This window comes from Lampetra fluviatilis, chromosome 4 (genome assembly GCF_964198595.1).
Source record: "Lampetra fluviatilis chromosome 4, kcLamFluv1.1, whole genome shotgun sequence".
Classification (NCBI taxonomy): Eukaryota; Metazoa; Chordata; class Hyperoartia; order Petromyzontiformes; family Petromyzontidae; genus Lampetra; species Lampetra fluviatilis.
In genome coordinates, this window is record NC_136278.1 from 32737439 (window position 1) to 32757906 (window position 20468).

At 46.9% G+C, this 20468-nt stretch overlaps 1 protein-coding gene across 2 annotated transcripts in view; it reads right to left on the minus strand.

Moving 5' to 3' along the window:
* LOC144931789 (potassium voltage-gated channel subfamily B member 1-like) overlaps positions 1–20468 on the minus strand; it is a 121437-nt gene that overhangs the window by 52806 nt on the left and 48163 nt on the right. Inside the window, exon 2 of one of the 2 annotated variants that reach the window (XM_078856094.1) lies at positions 9458–9504. The exons of the other annotated variant lie outside the window; for it this stretch is intronic. Coding sequence (XP_078712220.1) covers positions 9458–9504 — 47 coding nt within the window. The remainder of the gene's footprint in view (positions 1–9457; positions 9505–20468) is intronic. 2 annotated transcript variants of the gene reach the window in all.

Sequence of the window (20468 nt, forward strand, 5' to 3'; positions counted from 1 at the left end):
TGGAGTGGCCTAGCCAGTCTCCAGACCTTAATCCCATACAAAATCTGTGGAGGGAGCTGAAGATTCGAGTTGCCAAACGTCAGCCTCGAAACCCTAATGACTTGGAGAAGATCTGCAAAGAGGAGTGGGACAAAATCCCTCCTGAGATGTGTGCAAACCTGGTGGCCAACTACAAGAAACATCTGACCTCTGTAATTGCCAACAAGGGTTTTGCTACCAAGTACTAAGTCATGTTTTGCAGAGGGGTCAAATACTCATTTCCCTCATTAAATTTAAAATCAATTTATAACATTTTTGACATGCGTTTTTCTGGATTTTGTTGTTGTTATTCTGTCTCTCACTGTTCAAATAAACCTACCATTAAAATTATAGACTGATCATTTCTTTGTCAGTGGGCAAACTTACAAACTCAGCAGGGGATCAAATACCTTTTTCCCTCACTGTATCTGTGCTTGTGCAACACTGCCAATGCAGTATCACCACATAAATCGTATAACTCCATAAATGAGTGAAATCGGATTACCCAGAGAAACCCTAAAGGGTAATATTCAACCCACGTACAGATGGAAAACGATGGAAATCCACTTGCTATGATGCCATCTCATGCCAGGAGATGGCGACCTCGCTGCCTCGTGAGTTTGGGAGTTTGACGGATTTTTGCGGCGATCCACCAACCCTTGCTGCTGCCTCCACAGTGCTAGATTACAGGCTTCCATAGCCATCAGGGGGAGCTGCAGAAATGTGATGGCAGGAAATCCGTGCTGGCAGATTCGTGAGTTGGGATGCTGCATTCAGGGGCTAAATGCCCATCTGGCATTGAACAGCATTAAACCAATTGAGCAAAGTTTTTAAAAATCCTCTGTCTCCCGCCTCTGTCTACCCAGCAGTATAAATGGGTACTCCACAATTAATTGACCCGAAGGTCGCGTGTAGTGGGATAAAGTGTGGATACTCCAACTCTACCTCCAATGCTTTTGGCCTGCATGTAAAAATTCCCAAATATTGCTAAAGGAGCTCTCTGGAGCACACTCTATCGTGGAGGCCCGTCAGCAGCGGCGTGAGCAAAGGCATTGCACGGAAGCACCTTTCCCTTTGCCCAGTTGGCAGCCATCAATGAGGGCATCCGGCAGAGTCATTAATAATTTATGCAGGTGGCAAAAAAAAACATGGGAAACAGTGCGGAGTGTGTGTTTTTTGGCTGTTTGATCTTGGTCTAAAGGTGACATATTCATCCCTGGGTCTGTTTGGATGTACGCAATGCAGCACAGTAAATTTGCCCTTGTGTGACATCAACATTGGGTAAGCTTAAATCAGTCAGTCACGGGATTGCTTTAACTTTTTTTCAGGCCACCTTTATAAATTATGTAGGGCACACTGCAGAAGACAAAGCGATTTTGATTTAGAATGGGAAAAGTTTGGACCCAAGAGCTTTCATCTGTCCGCATGAAATTCTGCTCTATGAATCAATACCCGTTCTGTATGTTAGCTCATGGCTTGAACTTGACACCAATCGCTGTATCTTTTATTGATGACTGCAGGAATAATTGAATGCAGTTGGTAAATATACTGATTGTTTTATATACAAAAACTAAGATCCCCCGCATACCATTTAACAGACTGTTGAGGCAATTGCTATCTATTAGCGAGCACCTATGAAGGCCTGCACGGCACACGAGAGGGTGCCCAGCACCATCCCAACCAGCCATTTTATGAATCGTCATTATTCAATTTAGGTTGGAGCGGTGGTTAGCACACCATGCTATGAAGCACGGTGTGCTAACATCAGTGGTGAGTGAGGATTTGAGTTTTAGTTGATTTGATCTGTTGCACGGATGATCCCATTGAGCCAGTTGCCTGGCTATTTTGTAAGGGGGATCCATGGTGCATTCGCACAGCAGCATACAACGAGTCCAGGGTCTTGAATGATATTTCACAACTAACAAGCGAGTGATGTATAAATTGGGACTCAGCCCACCCCCTTTGAAAACCCACACTGACCCTCGTGGTGAAGAATGGTCAAAAAAGGATAATGCCCAACATGGTATGGATAGGTTTGCATCCAGCAGCCAATTGACAAACAGCTGTAAATTATTAATGTGATCCTCCGGATCGAGATGGGCCATTTGAGGTGGTTTGGGCACCTGGTAAGGATGCCCCCAGTAGACTCGGCTGGCCTGGGAATGCCTAGGAATTCCCCAGGAAGAGCTAGAGTCTGTCACCAGGGAAAGGGAGGTCTGGACCGCCACTACTCAGCATGCTGCCGCCACGATTTTCGCCAGAACAGATTCACATATCCATTTTCATTTATCATAAATAATTGCTTCTTATATGCACAATTCAATGTATGTATCACAAGTGTACAAATGTATCATAATCAATGTATCGACAAATTATCACACACCTAGCAATGACTAACCACATCATTATCATCTTGTGTATGGCTACATGAATATCAGCTTACACATCTTTGTACATATTAGTCAGCCAGTACATGATTTCACTTGATGAACACTGTCTTATAACACACATTTTTTTATTATAATAGGCTGATATTTCAGGCAATTTTCCTGCAAAGTAGATATATATAGGGCAGACATTAGTTGCCTTGAAGCTGGAGATCACATCTTATACTGCGGAGAGCTGAGAAACCTTGGGAATTACCACTAAGATGTTGGGCTTTACCATCAGTCCCACAAAAACAAAGTACCGACCTGGATATTTTATATCATCAAATACTCCACCTCGTCCACTCCCAATGAGTGATGGGGCATTGTTGGAGAAAATGGAGATGATTTCTTACCTCAGCAGTCTGCTTATGACCAGCTTCGGTTTGGCAGCGGTGGTCTCACTGAATCAGTTGAGTGGTTTTGTATTTTCTCAGCTGCGTAACGCTGTGTGGAAGCTGCCTGGCCTATCACTCCATACGAAGCTCCGGGTCTTCTAAGCCACAGTTATGCCCTCCCTTCTGTATTGTAATGCCCTCCCTTCTGCGCCATTTTAAACATTCTTTATTGCCTGCCTATGATCCATCCTGGACACGAGACTGTATTGTGTGAAGGGTTCACAAATCTTTGAAAGATCTGGACACAATCCCATCAGTGGGCTCCTCCGGCAGGCAAGGCTGCATTGGCTGAGTCATGTAGCCCACATGCCCAGCCACCGCATGCCCAAAGCAGCTTATGTTTGGGCGCATAGAAGGGGCTAAACGGGAACGACATGGGCTAGAGAAGAGATGGGCTAATGTGGTACAGCAGGATTTGGAGCTGTTTGTAATTGCCGATGACTGGTAAAAGCAGTGTCAAGATCGGCCTCTGTAGAGGAGGCTCGTGAAGGTCACTGCTGGGAATTTGGAGGCAGTCGCCCTCCAACAACAGCGGGGTAAGTGAGCGATGCTCACAACAACGAACAGTGCCAGGCAGATAAATTACAGAAAGTTAGTACAGTGGCTAGCACAGATGGTGCATCTGCCGGTCATCTCAGTCAGTCAACCCATGGCACCTGGGTCTGTCCTGTGACCCCCTGTCCGCAAACCTTCGACACTTCATGTAGCCTCGGGGTGTACCTGGCCTGGCACAGGGGCCATGGTGACGCCATCACCACGTATTGGCGAATAGTGGTTATTACTACTTACAAACGACATTGTTCGCACAGCAGTTAGGTCATTGTGTGTTTGCGGTTATACTACAAATCCCAGATTTTAAAAAAATACCTGAGTTGATCCAGGCTAAATATATATATCCAAAAGATTCTTGGGAAAATAATCTGCTTCGCCTACATAGTGGCTCGTAAAATAATTATTTCCACACCGGTGCATGATTCTGTCATAAACTGGGTGGTTTTATAACAGAGGTTTGCCCCATGTTTGGCAAGGTAGGGCGAGTGGTGAACGGCCACGAGCTGCGAGGAATGTGAGTCACCTGTGTAAAGGTTTCCTCAATTCCATTCCTATCTCATCATCGCATAACGACTTTCTGAGTTTACCAATTAACTGCCTTTTAAATTCAAATGAAAGGCAAAATAACAAAAAACTGCACATGCTCACCTGGAAGTAAACAAATGCAGTATGTACGCTAAGCCACTGCACGTCATATACACAGTATATATCTACGCAAATACAAACAATATCTTAAATTGAATCGTTGCTATCTGTTTCGTGAAAAATTTTCACCAATCAGCAGCAGTGGAAGCACGTAGCAATTGAATTTAAACGTATTTAAAATAGGTGAAAGATGTATGTGTGGTGGGGAGGAATTTTGGAAACTGAGCCCAAATCATGCGCCACGCGGCAGGCACCACCGACCCACAAATGTCAAATAGCCTCTACCCTCTAATACAAACTATTGTATATTTAAAGACTTGTGACCGGCATGGAAGGGTGTGTGACTAGAGAAGGAATGGCCAAGCAGAGGGAGGGAGGCCGGTATGTGTGGAAGAGTTAATGAGAGGGGAGCAGCTTGGCGACTTGAAAACGTCCCGTTCAGCATGAGACAAGGTGCCCACATTTCATTTAGTGTGACGAGTTGGCGGCCTGCCCGGTTACAAAGCGACCGTAGCACAGCAATAGCTTCCTTGGGTTCACTATTTGTTTTGGCGAATCACTCAGTGAACGTGCTGCATGTATGCTGCGTGCGCGCAATATGGAGTGGCGAGCGGTCGTGCGTTGGTTAGCACACTGCGTTACGAATCCGGCAAACCTGAGTTTGATTCCCATTCACAGTCAACATCACTGATGAATATCTGATCTGGCCCTCGGCCTCCCCTACGTAGACTCAGCCTTAAATAAGTACCTGGTACGGTATGTAAAGTGTCAACATCAGCATCAGAGAAATAAAGGCGGTCGGGCAACATGCCGGTCACCCATCACTCGTGTTCCGTGTCAGCCTTAAGAGGTTCTCTCTAGCAGCTATGCCCCAAGAGGCTATATGGTTATACTGATCGTGTTTGTTACATGTTTTCACGTGTAATTATATATCGAGGTTACACTGGATGTGTAAATTCTGTGCTTTCACATGGGGAACTGATCATCATGGCACATTTGCATTATTCCGATGTGTCGCATCTTGGCAAGACATTGACACTGTGCAAATGTCCTTCGTTCATTTTGTGCACGTGGGGAGTACTATCATTTTCAAACACTTTATGAGCATAGGCTCAAAGGCTCAAAACGTCAAGTGGCCAGCAACGAAGAGCACTCTTACGGTTGTAATAGATAAGAGTGAACACGTTGCTTGAATCGAGCAAGGTTAAGAGCTTGGGAAAATAGACGATGAGGTGAATTCCAAAGGTGGAGTAGTGCGAGGGAAGAAGCAGAGCGAGAAATGAGGTGATATGCAGTGTGGTGAGTGTGGGTGTGTGGGCGAATGAGTGTCTGAGTGAGTGTTGACCAGCAGCATCGTGATTGAACACAGTATAGGTGAGTCGACCAGACTGTGGCCAGTCTGGTAGAGTGATTGGCCGCGCTGCAGACACAAACTCCGCACAGACGGATTCGATAATCCATTGTGCTGCTATCTCCTGGCCACATTGCAGCTCCTCGTCTACTGCACTTGGCAAGCCCTGGTGGTCACCCATCCAGGTGTTGACCATGTTCAACCCATCTAAGCGTTTGAGATTTGACAGGATTCGTCGCATTTGTTTGTTTATAAACATATTTCACAAGGAAAATCACTCGAGATGGCACGTCTCGTTTACAAGGGTGTTTGTCTAAGGTGTCAATTGATACAGAAAAAGCACACCGTAGAATGGCACCTAGTGAAATATGTTCTATCTAAATTCATGCTGATTTAGTCATAGTACTTCTATGTGTGCACATGTGGGATCATTCTCATGGTGACATCACCACACAGGGATGCACGGCGCACCAGCGGTGACACGTTGGCGTATGATGACGTGGGGTTGTGCTGAGCAGTGCAATTCCCTCCATCCCGTTGCGCACCCGTTGCAAGTTATTTTTAGCAATGGAGATTAAAATAAATGGAAACACCCAGTGTTCTGTGGCCACGGAGGAGGGTGGGGAGACGGGGGTTTCTCGGAGCACTGGAGCAAGGAGTGCAGTGTTACTCATCACGTGAGGGATGCGTGCTGAAAGCGTTACCAGTGGTAAACGTGAAATCGCCCTCGTTCCATAGGGTGGTGTTGGGTTTCTGGTGCTAACTAACGCTTGCCCCATCCCTTACCATAACCCGAATTCCATACCTATAATCCTTACCTTAATCAAAGCTCTAACCTAAACTGAAATGCTAACAACCATTCTAGATTTGAAGCTTTCGTGACTGCAAGGAATCATATTCTTAGGTTTTTTCGGTAAAGTCACGTAGGTAAAACATCAAAATTAATGAAAATAAAATAAAATAAAACAAAAATCACGACGTTTCGGAGGCAACACAAGTCTCCGTCATCAGGTGGGACCGTCACAGCCAGATTAGCTGCAGCTGATTAGCTGCAGCTAATCTGGCTGTGACGGTCCCACCTGATGACGGAGACTGATTAGCTGCAGCTAATCTGGCTGTGACGGTCCCACCTGATGACGGAGACTTGTGTTGCCTCCGAAACGTCGTGATTTTTGTTTTATTTTATTTTATTTTCATTAATTTTGATGTTTTACCTACGTGACTTTACCGAAAAAACCTAAGAATATGCTAACAAACAAACAACTATCTCTAAACGTAATAACGTTTCTAAGCATAACCCAAATTCTAACAAGTGACGAAACATTATAAAAGTTTAACACGTTGTTCTCAGATTGTAAATGTTGTGGACCGAGAATTGAGGAAGCAGGGAAAGATATGAGGGGAGGTGGGAGTGAGGACAATGTTCACATGTCCATCATCATAGGGGGGAGGGGGGCGTGTGATTAGTGACAGGTGCAGGAGCTCGGCGTAGGCCCTTAGACTCCGATATCAGAGACGGGTTCAGAGATGGCGGGGGCTCTCTCTCTCTGCGCGTCACTGCTGCCGCATCGGAGGCGATGGGCGACCCCACAACTCGCCCTCCTCCACCGCTTCGTCTGCGCGGGCGACGCGGGGATACCCAGACCCGGTGGAGACATTGGACGTGCGCCCGGTGAACTGTGCTGGAATAAACCAACACTCCCGACGAGCAGGACGGTTCATTACACGAGTAACGCATTGGCATGTTCTGTTTACTTGACAGACCATACTAATTGGCTGTGTTGGGTGGTGGTGGGTTTAACGAAACATTTATATTTACGCGATCTAACCCAAAAAAGACTGTATTATGGATAATAATCAAAGTTTTGTAATAAATCTGAACATACTCCATACCCCGAGTTAGAACAGTAATCATAATCCCAACTATAACCCTAGCTCTAGCACTAACATGAGTACTAACATTAATCCTTGAACTAATCCCATCCACCACACTTATCCTGTCCTTAATTCAAACACACGCCATAACCAAAGTCCTTACTCCAATCCTAATACACATCATATTATAAGTCCTCACCCTTATTCTAACCATAACCCCAACCTCTGCTACATCCGCAGTCATACCACGCACCTAATATGATTTTCTATCTTTGAGACAGTTACAGTTTCTATAACAATTGTCACTGCAGTGGCGTCACTAAGTCTGACTATTCATTGCCATGGTAAATGTTTACCATGAGAGACTGTGTTAAAGTGCTTATCATTATGGCAGTGAGCCCACCTGCTCATACTACATGAACATCATAATCCAGGCTTCCCGCGGGAGCCGCATAGATATGCTATGTGTAATTGCTACCCGCTATATTAAAGATAGGCACAGAGAAGAGCTTGTGAAAATACTGCATTCGTCTGCGTGTAATCATCCGAGCAGATGTGCAAATCAAAAACCCCGATTACTGGGGCTGAAATCTCGCCAGACCTATCGAGTGAAAAAGGTGGCCGAGCTGGCCTACAATACACAGCTGGAGCCTGGATCTTTTTTCTGGAATCTGGAGCCTAGTCCAGAGTGGCCAGTACAGACTTTGTCTCCAACAGGGCAATGTGCCATGTCTGTGCGTGCGTGAAATAAGAATGGCTTGCGGAGTTGCGTTTGATTTGTGAAATAGACTGCGTCACAAGTAATGCTCATGCTGTGCCGATAAGGCGTGCTGTTGTTTAAGCAATTTATTGATGAATCCTATTCGTGATATATATCAAATCCATGTATTGACAAAAAAACATAGCCTGGATGATTCTTTCGCTGTTGATAAATGAGAAATGTATGCGTTTTTACAAAAAAAACTGGCAAAAGGAAGCATTTGCCCAGAGTGTATAAGGCAATACAAAACAACGTGTGGTATAAAATTTAAACAATGTATAAACAAAACTTATGGACTACCAAGTGATTTACAATGTCATCTCAATTACAGACAGACCTCGCTTAGTGTGACCCCGTAGAATTCTGCTTCGATACAGTGCTCTTTGTCGTAAAGGACATTTTTACAAAAAATAAAATCAAAATATCGAAGCAGCGCCTATGAGTGACAACATGCAGTCTGAAGAGACGTTCCCGCCCCCATAATTCACTCGGCAAATAAGTGAGGCGCACAGGAGAGCCAACCTGACCCCACCCCCAGTGATTTGTCACGATTCGTGGTCATGATTAAAACAATTTAATTGTGCTTTTTGTGATTACAGTGCGTTTAGCCAGGTGAAAACTCACGAGATCAGGATAGAGTGTCACAGTCTACCTAAAATAAACCTCACCACAGACATTTTGACTGAGGGCATCACGACGGACCGGGTTGTAAGCGCAGCAGCTCCAACCTCTTCTCCCACCACTGCCTTGCAGGAGTTCAGTAGAATGCACTCGTGAGTATAGAACATACTTGCTGATGTTTGAAAGCATTATAATTTTTTATTATGAAACGTTTACCATCTGTATTATTAGCATTACTAGCAATAGGCCTCATGTATTGCTCATACAAAATATATAATGCTGTCGGAAACACATCCCCATATATACGATGGTATAACAGGACCCTGCGGGGTGGGCTGGTAGGAATAATACTAATACCGGTACAGGGATATCGACCGCACACACACGCGCACACACACACGCACATACGCGCACACACGCACATACACGTACACACGCACACACACACACGCACACACACCGCACGCACACACACACACACGTACACACATATGCACGCACGCACACGTAATGAAGTTGTGTTGCTACGCTTCCAGTTCGCCGTGAATAACGATCCGAAGCCCAATAGCGCCCATTCATCACGCCGCTCGAGTGGGCCGGACACGCACACACGCACGCACACACACGCACAGTCACACATATACACACACGCACGCACACACAGACACGCACACACACGCGCATACACACGCACACACACGCACGCACGCAAACACACACGCACACACACACACACGCGCATACACACGCACACACATACACACACGCACGCACGCGCACACACGCGCACACACACACACGCACCTCTCACCTGCAAGGCAGCGGTCGCCGCTTCTCCCATATCTCTCGTCGCGGCAGCTGTAACGATGGTGCAAGTTTGTTTTTATCATCAATTCCGCCTCCACCCCTCCCCGCCACTGTTCACCCACCAGAATAAATGAGTTCGCCCATAGTCAGTCGATCAAAAAGTTTCGCCGTGAGGCGCCGGAAGCGACGGCCATCTTGTTTAATTCACAGATCGCAGGGGGAGCGGGCGGCCATCTTGTCGGACAGGGTCATGCCAAGTGTTTTCAGTAGGGGGCGATGTTGATACACGGACGGACGGACGGACGATATAATCTATTGGTGGTCTGGTCCACTTCGTTCCTACCAGTATAATGACCCCTTGTAGCGTTGATTCGATTTTACGATGGTATATAATGACCCCTTGTAGCGTTGATTCGATTTGCGCTCACTGCTCGAGGAACGCATCTTGAGCACTAAGTGAGGACTGCCTGCCTGTAGTTGTGCTGTCCATGGCACTGAAGGCTGAGAGTTGAAGTGGGTATAGGGCGCACTCTTGAAGGTTTAGATTTGAGGTACGAGCTGTCCATGGTGCTGAATACTAAGCCTTGTTGATGCTATCCACAATGCTAAAGACTAAGGTTTAAGGAAGGTTGCTGCCCGTGACTCTGAAGACTATACGTGCCAGTGAGCATGGTTTTTGTTTAACACAGGTGCTGAGGACAGGCCAAAGGCCCAAAAGGTAAAATAGCCAGCAACAAACCGCACCTACAATTAGCACAGTTGCCTACGTATGGTGCGAAAGAAGTTCAATATGTATACATGCATACTCCATAATAGAGGTGTTTTGGGTTAGATCGCGTAAATATATAAATGTGTCGTTAAAAACCCGCCACCACCCGACATGGCCAACTAGAAAGGGTAGTCACGTAAACAGAACGTGGCCAATTCGTCACTAGTACAGCACTAACCGCTGTGTTGGAGAGCCAAGCCAGAACATTTACAATCTGAGTACGACGTTTCTCCAGTAATTACAACTAGCTTCATCAGGCGACAGCCAGATTTGTGGAGAAGTCTAACTGTTTCGTTCCTTATATCGAGACGTCGATGTGGTGACCACGCTTCTGCGCTTTTGCGCCACGTGGGGGGGGGGGGTGGATTACTGAGGCAACGTACATTATGCATTATGCGAGTCCTTTGAACTTGTCCTGATACATATCTGCATACTATCAAAGTTGTAATACATTTAAAGAAATAGCACATTTCTTGAAGCGAGCTAGGTTATTGTAAGAGCTTGGGAAATTAGACAATGGTATGGAATTCCCAAGTCGAGCAGTGCGAGGGAATAAGCAGAAAGGGAAATGGAGTGACCTGCAGTGTGATGGTTGAACACAAGATGGTTCCGATTAAACACTTTAGTAGACGAAGTACTCGACATGGGTAAAGGAATCAACAAGTGAAGTTGACGGGAACAGTAACCATTGTAGTAGTCGTTGAAGAATGATAAGGAGGCGAGTGACCGCTGGTTAGTGAGTGACTCAGCGAGTGCTGGATCTTCAATACGCCCGGCTGTTTTACATGCAGTGACCAATGTGAATGCACAGTGGTGGTCAATTAGATATCAATGTATGAGTAAAAGGATAATTCTAAAAATTCGGAATATATACGACTCTGTAAGGTTTAATCTGTTTTGCAGTAGGCATTGTAGTGTACTGTACAACAGGAAGGAGTGTTGTGAACGGATGATATGATGATGATGGATTGACCAATTGTTTTATGAGAATAACTGCTGTGGTGCAACGGAGACAAATATAAACAAAAAAATGAAATACGTTAAAATACATTAAAGCTGTGTTGGTGGGTTGTGTGGGCCACAAATGGCACGTCACAGATGCAAGACATTATGCCATTCAGGATGACCGATGTGCCTGCTTTAGCCACTACACTCCGCTTTTCTCCGTGTCCCCAAATGAAGATAGATAAAGAGCACTCGTTGAGGCCACCGCTGGAACACCACAACCGTTAGTCTGGAATGGGCTCTTCTCGTGAGGGCGCACAAGGCAGGGTGGGGCCCAAAAAAAACACTTGTAGTATGTTTCTTTAAATGATCCCACAATAGAGTAGCCCTTATGTTGTAAATACTGCACTCAACTAGGCAGTGCGTTCTGGGCTGCAAGACGCGAGTTTAAAACTTTGAGAGTGAAAACATGCTTTAAAATTATTTGAGTACACCAGTGGCATCTGTGCAGTGTCATTCCAACACTTTTAGTAATTTCCTCATTGTTATATTTGTGCTATGGGTATCATGCCATGGGATGAAAAATCAATTTGTAATTCTCCCAGAGCAGTGCAATTGCCATGTATTAGAGAACGGTCCGCTCCAGAAGATATCACAGAACGACTTCTGAGATCATTTCTAGTCACCTCTTAGCCATAACTAGGAGGCAGCACTTTTACACATGCCTACTAGAGAAAAAAACTCGCATGACAGTCAACCAATATTGCAAATTCTGAATGCCGGAATCTAGCCAAATTAACTTGAAAATCTAATTTAATGTAATTTTTTGCATGCAATCATTGGTCACTGAACTTAAACCATCAACACAGTACACAAGAGAAAAGTTTTTATTATTGGCAGCTGCTTCGATTTGAACCCAGGATTGCAATGGTTTGTCTCTTTAATGTCACACAAAACGTTTTGATGCCACTACTGTCTCCTTAGCAATCGTGACTGTACGTAAATAAATACGCAGACACTATGCTTCCTTCCCATATCTCTTCCTCCACGTAAAATATACAAGCACATTTACACATCCTATCATCCACACAACCTTCTGTGAATTCATAAATTGACAGCATTCGCTCAACAAATCAAGCTCTGGAACGGTTTTGACATTCAGTGTATCATCATCAGTTAGGTTTGCTTGAAGCAATGCTGATGAACTGGCAAATGTTTAGAGAATTAGCACGATTAGCACGGTTGGCTATGTGCGGTGCAAAACAAGTTCAATATACATACATACACGAGGAACCTCTGTTCGATATGGGCCCTCGTTCGATGCAGACATATATACGATACACAACACAATATCATCATTAGTGGCACTCATATTGTATCATGACTATGTTTTTTAAGTATTTCTTTCATTTCCAAGGCAACCATCTGGTGGGATGCAACTCACGTCACGCAGCTTAGTTGCGCAATTATAAGATACGAGATGTTTGTTGTTTTTGGGCTGCATCTTCCTCAAGTATCGATTTAATGAAACACGTTTGTCACTCTGCATACAATTTAAAAACCAAAAGTCAGGTAATAATGACGAAAAGACCAAACAATCAGCAAAAAAAACAATATTCTTTCCAAAATGCAAGGTTGTTTTGAGAAAACATAATCTGACCTGGAGAGTAGACAAATATGTTTCACGACGTTGTTGATTGTAGTAGTTGAGAATATTTATTTTTACTTTGTGATTGCTCGCCAGCGATACATATTTACTGATGAGAATTGCAATGTTTTATCAGTTACTGTCATGCTATTGTCGCTTTATTGAGAGATGTTTGTTTTCATCTTCATCATCACACCACAACTATTATAGATGTCATCAAACATATATGTCCACTTTTAACTCAAGGACCAACAGCAGGGCAACGATGTACCTGGTCTTGTTGGCGATAGAGCGCAGAGCCATACTCCTTTCCAAGCTGGGTCGCGACAATTTTTACTTTTGTCCGGATGAAAGAGAGAGGGGAGGGCAAGCGGCAGGCAATGACACAGCGACCGTGCCGGGGTAGTAGCGTGTGTGAAGAGGTGGCACCTGGGAAGCTATAAACGCGTTATCTCGGATGGACACGCGGCCTCATTTAAATGCAGTCAACTGTCCTCTCCAGGGCATTGTTCTCATACTTTGACTTTGGAAGAAAGTTTAAAATGAAGTAATCACAGAATTGTCCTTTTTTCATTTTTTTGTTAAACGGCAGTGACTAATTATGTCGTCTTATTGGTAGCGCTAGTTAGCACAAATAATTAATTATATTCGTTTAAAAAATCAAAACAATACCCCCAATATAAAACCACTTCGTTTTCAGGATGAAAAAATGGAAACAATCCCTCATCGTTGTGACACACAACCCACCTTTTCCATTAATTTTGTTATTTATCTTTTCCAAAAAGACTCGAGTGATAATTTAGCGTTGTGCATTTTATAGCTGTTTGTCAAACTAGGACCTATATCTAACGTAGAGAGTCATTGCCTACAAATATTTGGCAGTTCACCAGCATTAGTTTCAGTAAGCCTGACTGCTGGTGAGACACTGAATTCCAAAACCATTCTCACGTTTGATTGCGTTGAACTAATGCTGCTGCCATTATGCACTCCCAGAATGGCCGTGCGGTTGATGGGATATAAAACATATTTTTTTTATTTTTTATGTGGACAGACATGGGAAGGAGGCATTTTGTCTGCTTATTTATTCACTTTCCATGTGGGGAGGTGGGGTCGTGAGCTGCTCGCTGTATGAGACAGTACATTTGTCCAGACATGTGCAGTCAGAATTGCGTGTGGATGTCTGCCACAACAACAATCAAGGGTCGGACACACGCACATGGAGGCTGCACCACACTTGCCCCTTTAGAGAAGCAATGGTAGATAACAATGGCACATTTATATTTGAGCCTTCATTTACAAAACCATAAATTCCACACAAAACAAAAACTAGGGGAGTATTATCACATTATCAGAGAGAGAGAGAGGGTGGGGGCTGCAGGCATCTGGTGTTTTGGCTGCACTATCACACAATCGTCGTGAGTATAACGTTAAACTTATCCGGTTATGGTGTCACCTAAGAACACTGATAAGGGAGGCAAGAAAACACCTCCTTGGCTACCCTTCCACGAGTTGTGGCTCAAGAACCCTGCAGCAGAGCGCTGTGTTGGGAGGTAAAGTGGGCGCATGGGTACAGGCGGGATAGCGATTCGCTGGAGCTATGGATCTGTCCGTGTGCACATAACTTTGGATTCGAAGACAACCTGACGTGAAGCATCTCGGCAATCCACGAGCATGCACCTGTATTGGTACATAATAATTCATGATCACCATCAGTCATGATCTTTCCACTGCTGGATGAAGGCCTCCACACACTTTTGTTATCGTTCACTGTCTTGCGACATAGCAATCAGATCTAGCTCCGGCACATGAACTGCTCCAAACTGGTACAAAATTGCAGTCATAAATAAATAATCATACCTGTCATCAGCCAGAAGACAATTGTCTAAACACAACAATAATAATGTCTTTCATTTATGTGGAATAGACTCACTGAGTCTGGACTCTTTCAGGAGGGTCTGATACATCGGGATGTTCGGCCAATTGCCTTGATGCGTGTGTTGCATGTGGGAGGAAACCCAGAGTACCCAGAGAAATACCATGCATACGTGGAGATAACAATCAGAGATTCACGCAGATGGATTGAACAATTAATTCACTACATGGCTGCCTAGCTGATTTCGGGGTTTCAAAAATCTCTACATGATCTAACAACCCTTCCCTCCAAAATGCGTGATTATTGTCATGCATAGCCACCACGCCCAACTAAAAATATACGACTCGTAGCAACATATTGGCAAGCAAGCGGCCTGAGCGATGCTGGCTGGCTGCCGTGGCCCCTTCACCTGTAATCGCCGGCGTGTCTCTGTGATCACTTTTCCCTTGCCGGGATGTGCATCTCGGAGCCAGCGCCCAACCAAACAAATTCAATCTCTTGGCGCCTAAAACCTAGAATGTGAATTCATATACAGGCACTGATATAAAAGCGATTATATTTTCATTTTTTATTTCGCAGTCAACAATATACAGAGGTTAAGAAGCGATGGCGGGGCTGCACACCACCACTGTGCAGCTGATGATGCTGTTACTTTATTTCGCGGACCTAGCCAACACTCGCTCTCCACGCTCGGAGGCTGCTAATTCAATTTAAATGTAAATGCTCGGGCCTCCACCAAGGGCTGGCTGGGTCTGCGCGTATCCCCCACATGCCGCCTGCATCTGCCCGATTGCGTCATTTGCACTCTTTCACTGAAAGCATGAGCTGTCGAGCGTGGTGGCTATGCACTGCCAGAGCTTTGGAGGCAAGGGTTGGAGGATCACATGAATAATTATTACATTCTCAGGAGATTTATTGTTCAAAAAAGTTGATGGACATAGACTCAAAGGCCCAAAACCTCAAGTGGCCAGTAAGAGACAGCACTTTCAAAGTTGTAATAGATAACAGTTGACAGGTGTGTTAAATTGAGCATGGTTATAAGAGCTTGGGGAAAAAGACGATGGGAAACAGCGTGAGGGAAGAAGCAGAGAGAAGTATTGTGACCTGCAGTGTGGTGAGTGTGCTGTTGTGACCTGCAAGTATGGTGGTTGAACAGCGATAGCAGTACAGCAAGTTGGTTTTTTTAAACGAAACTGTGCTATGCCCTCATACGTTTTATTTGGGTACTCCAATGTCCTCCCACAGGCAAAACGGTCATAAAAAATAATTGGCCAGGCGTCCCAATTTTTCAGAACCATCCTGTAAAAGAACAGTGAGGCTTTCATCGATAAATAAATTACATTGTTTATTTGTTAGAATCTCTTGTATGGAGGCATTGGAGGTGATAAGCCTGACTCTGTCATTTTACCTTGGCAGCGTGTATCTGGGATGCATAATCATGTCAATGTAATTGTAAAATATACAATCAGTTTGTCAATCCATTGCCGGATGCGGATCTCTCCCCATGCCATTGCGGTTATTTGACCACATCTCACCACGCTGGAGAGTGAGGATGCGTGAAGGCAGAGAGCATAGACTATGGAGTATAAACGAACAATGGATTGTTGCTATACTGCCCTCAGCTGACCACCATATATGTGTAGGACTTGAAATCACGCGCCACGCGTTCTGTTGCTAGGCAAGCGAGCAGAGTACAGTGGGAGCATCTGAGGACACGGTTGTTGTTGTCGTGGCATTACGGGGGGGGGGGGGGGTCGTTAAGAGACACGACAGGTGTTAGGGGTGACTGAGGACGCAGGCCGGTGATTGGTCAGGAGGGTGAGTGGTTAATGACCGACGCCGGCCTGGCGGAAATAACATGGTCACGTGAGGCTGGGGGCCTGGGGGCGAGTAGCAAAGCGGGGGATGGAGTAATTTATTGGGACTAATTGGTGCGGGGATATAGGGCACAGCGTAACGGAGAGACGGCAGTCTTGGTTAGGATTGGAGCTGAAGCGGTTGGTGCCCGGGAGAGAGACGAAGCAGCAGTGAGCAGGGATAGGTACGATAAGGATAGAGAGAACGCAGTGTACGGTAGCAGTGGATAGAGAGAACGCAGTGTACGGTAGCAGTGGATACAGAGAACGCAGTGTACGGTAGTAGTGGATAGAGAGGATACAGTGTACGGTAGAAACGGGGAGACATGGAGTGTTGTTAATGGCGAGTTGTGCATCAGAGCGAACGGAGAGACACGGAGCGATGATGAGGAGGTGTGAACTCTACGCGTGAATAAACGAGACGAGAAAGACAACGAGAGTACGAGTCCTACAACTGGTGTTAGAAGTGATTGAAAGAACTACGCCGTTATGTCAAAGAAAGTTACAAAGAAGAAGAACTTGCCGGCGGCATCGTCGGCCGACAGCAGCGATGGGGACGTGATACCTCCATCAGGAGTGGAGGCTCCCGCTTCCCCGGGGAACGCGACTGATGGGGCGCATCCACGTGACGAGGGCGACCCGAATGACGAGGAACAGCGTTCGTTTGAAATGCTCCGGGACGCTTTGGCGGACGCACCGCCGCTCGGATATCCAAATTTTGCGGAAATGTTTATTTTGGACACCGATGCCAGTGATACGGGCATCGGCGCTGTATTGTCGCAAACGATTGATGGAGTTGAAAGGGTCGTCGCGTATGGCAGCCGTGTACTGTCCCCGGCAGAGCAAAGATATTGTGTAACACGCAGGGAATTGTTGGCGATTGTACACTTTGTGCAGCTGTATCGACCATACTTGTACGGGCGGCAATTTTTGGTCCGCACCGACCACGCGGCACTACAGTACTCCTTGCGGATCGATCAACCCTTGGGCCAAATGGCCCGCTGGCTTGAGGTCCTGCAGGGATACTCATTCACGGTCCAGCACAGAAAAGGGACGCGTCATGTTAACGCTGATGCTCTGTCCTGATTGCCTCAATCATCGGGTTTGTGTAGATGCTCCGAGGGATCGCTGCGCCGCGGGCCGCCGCTGCAGGGCATTCCGGCCATGGCCGCTGCAGCCGATTCAGACCGGGTTGACGAAGCACCGGCTAAAGAGCCTGGGTTGCTGGGATTGTCACGGGATCGTTGGGCGCGCTTGCAGGTGGACGATCCTTCGCTTACCAAAATGAGGCTTCGGGCCTCTCGTTCCAAACAGTCGGATGATCGGGCCTTTCTTCAACTCGTTGACGACCTCCTGGTCAGATGGATGTTGTCTTGCAGAAATTTTGTATTGTGGTACCACTATGTTTGAGAGGGGAACTTATTCGCGACACGCACGAGCGATTGATGCACTTGGGGGAGAAGAAAATGGCTTTGACTCTGAGTAACGATTTCTATTGGCCGGGATTACAGAATGATGTTGATTTGTATGTTAAGGCTTGTCACGAGTGCGCACGGCGGAAGGCACCGGCACAGCCGCAATCGATACGTGTTTCGCGGGTGAACGAGATTGTGGCCTTTGATATTCTGGGACCGTTCCCCGTTACCCCACGGGGTCACAAATACCTGCTTGTGGGGGTCGAGTACCTCACTTGGTGGCCTAAGGCATGGCTGCTAGCGGACCAATCGGCAGGATCGATCGTGGAGGCCTTCCTGCAGGGTTACGTTTTTGATAAAGGTGCCCCGGAGCACCTGCTTACGGACCAGGGTAAGAATTTTTCATCCCGCCTATTGAAGGAAGTGTGTGATGCATTGGGTACAAGGAAAATTCAGACATCCCCATACCACCCGCAAACCGACGGGATGATCGAGCGTCTTCATCGGACATTGACGTCTATGTTGTACCAACAGGTTAATTCGACTCAGACAGACTGGGATCTCCATGTCCCGGCGGCCTTGGCCGCTTATAGATTAGCCCCACACGCTTCAACAGGGTATTCACCCTTCTATTTTATGTATGGTCGTGAACCAGAAGCCCTGGCCTTGGTCAGGCTGTGGGTGAAATCTAAAGGAAAGTCGCCAACGGTGCCTGTCCCCATGCGTGAGGCATTGGATCGGTTGAAAGAGGCCAGGGAGGCCTCGCTGGGAAATACGGAACGAAGGCAGGCGGCTAATGAGCGCCTGCATGGTACACAGCCTCCACGTGAACCATGGCAGGTGGGGGACAAGGCCTGGTTCCGATAGGCACATCACCGAAATTCCATCGGCCCTGGCAGGGGCTCGTTGAGATTGTGGAAGTTCGTCGGGATCAGAGTGTGAGGATTCGATACGGTCGCCGATTATGGCACATTCACCCGTCGCGCTTAAAGAGATATGTGGTGCCTTATGATGCGTCATCTCCCATCCCAGAACGGCCTGTATTGGATGTGTCCGACGAGCGTACTGTGCGGCGATGGAAGGACGCACCTCAGCAGTCTACCCCCCGTGTGTCTGCAGAATCGCCATTTTTGAGTCAGGGGACACCCCGGGACACACGAGGCCACGTTGGGGTCTCATCGGGGAATGGCCGGTGTAACGACGAGGGGCGCACGTTTCGGGAAGGACGCTGCCCCGCACCCACGGACAGAGATGCCCTGCCCCCTCTTCAGTCGAGCCGGGGTGACGGACCGGCTGCGGGAACCCGCTCAAGATGATTGACTTTTTCTTAAAACTTTGGGAGTTGGGGATTGTGTACATTCTGTTGTATATTGTGTTTTCCTTGTATGTTGTGTTTCCGCGTGACGCGTTGTGTTTAACCGGGATGGCTAACTTTTTTCAACGGGGGGGGGTGATGTAGGACTTGAAATTACGCGCCACGCGTTCTGTTGCTAAGCAAGCGAGCAGAGTACAGTGGGAGCATCTGAGGACACGGTTGTTGTTGTGGCATTAGGGGGGGGGGGGTCGTTAAGAGACACGACAGGTGTTAGGGGTGACTGAGGACGCAGGCCGGTGATTGGTCAGGAGGGTGAGTGGTTAATGACCAATGCCGGCCTGGCGGCAATAACATGGTCACGTGAGGCTGGGGGCCTGGGGGCGAGTAGCAAAGCAGGGGATGGAGTAATTGATTGGAACTAATTGGTGCGGGGATATAGGGCACAGCGTAACGGAGAGACGGCAGTCTTGGTTAGGATTGGAGCTGGAGCGGTTGGTGCCCGGGAGAGAGACGGAGCAGCAGTGAGCAGGGATAGGTACGATAAGGATAGAGAGAACGCAGTGCACGGTAGCAGTGGATAGAGATAACGCGGTGTACGGTAGCAGTGGATAGAGAAAGCGCAGTGTACGGTAGTAGTGGATAGAGAGGATAGTGTACGGTAGAAACGGGGAGACATGGAGTGTTGTTAATGGCGAGTTGTGCATCAGAGCGAATGGAGAGACACGGAGCGATGATGAGGAGGTGTGAACTCTACGCATGAATAAACGAGACAAGAAAGACAACGAGAGTCCGAGTCCTACATATGTGGAGAGACTTGTTACGACACCACCGTGTGGGCCTCCACACACACACAAACACGCGTGACGTCACTACGTGGAGGAGCGTCACTCCCACGCGGGTCAACACACACACACATGACATCACTATGTCTGCATGCGGGAATGACGTCATGGCCGGATCGGGGGGTCTGGAGGCCGTGGGTCAGTACCACTGGGGTTGTGTGAGGCCGTGGCACTCTGGATGAACCCAACTGGACACGTGACCGTATCAAGTTGGCACCTTGGGGGCCACGTGGACAGAAGAAGAGCCGTCTCGAGAGTTCTCGAACGTGGGCGTGGCCGGGGTGTGGCCCGGACATGCCAGGGCGCATATAAGCGGCCTCCGAACCTGTTGCGGGGCTGCTCGGGTCCGGGA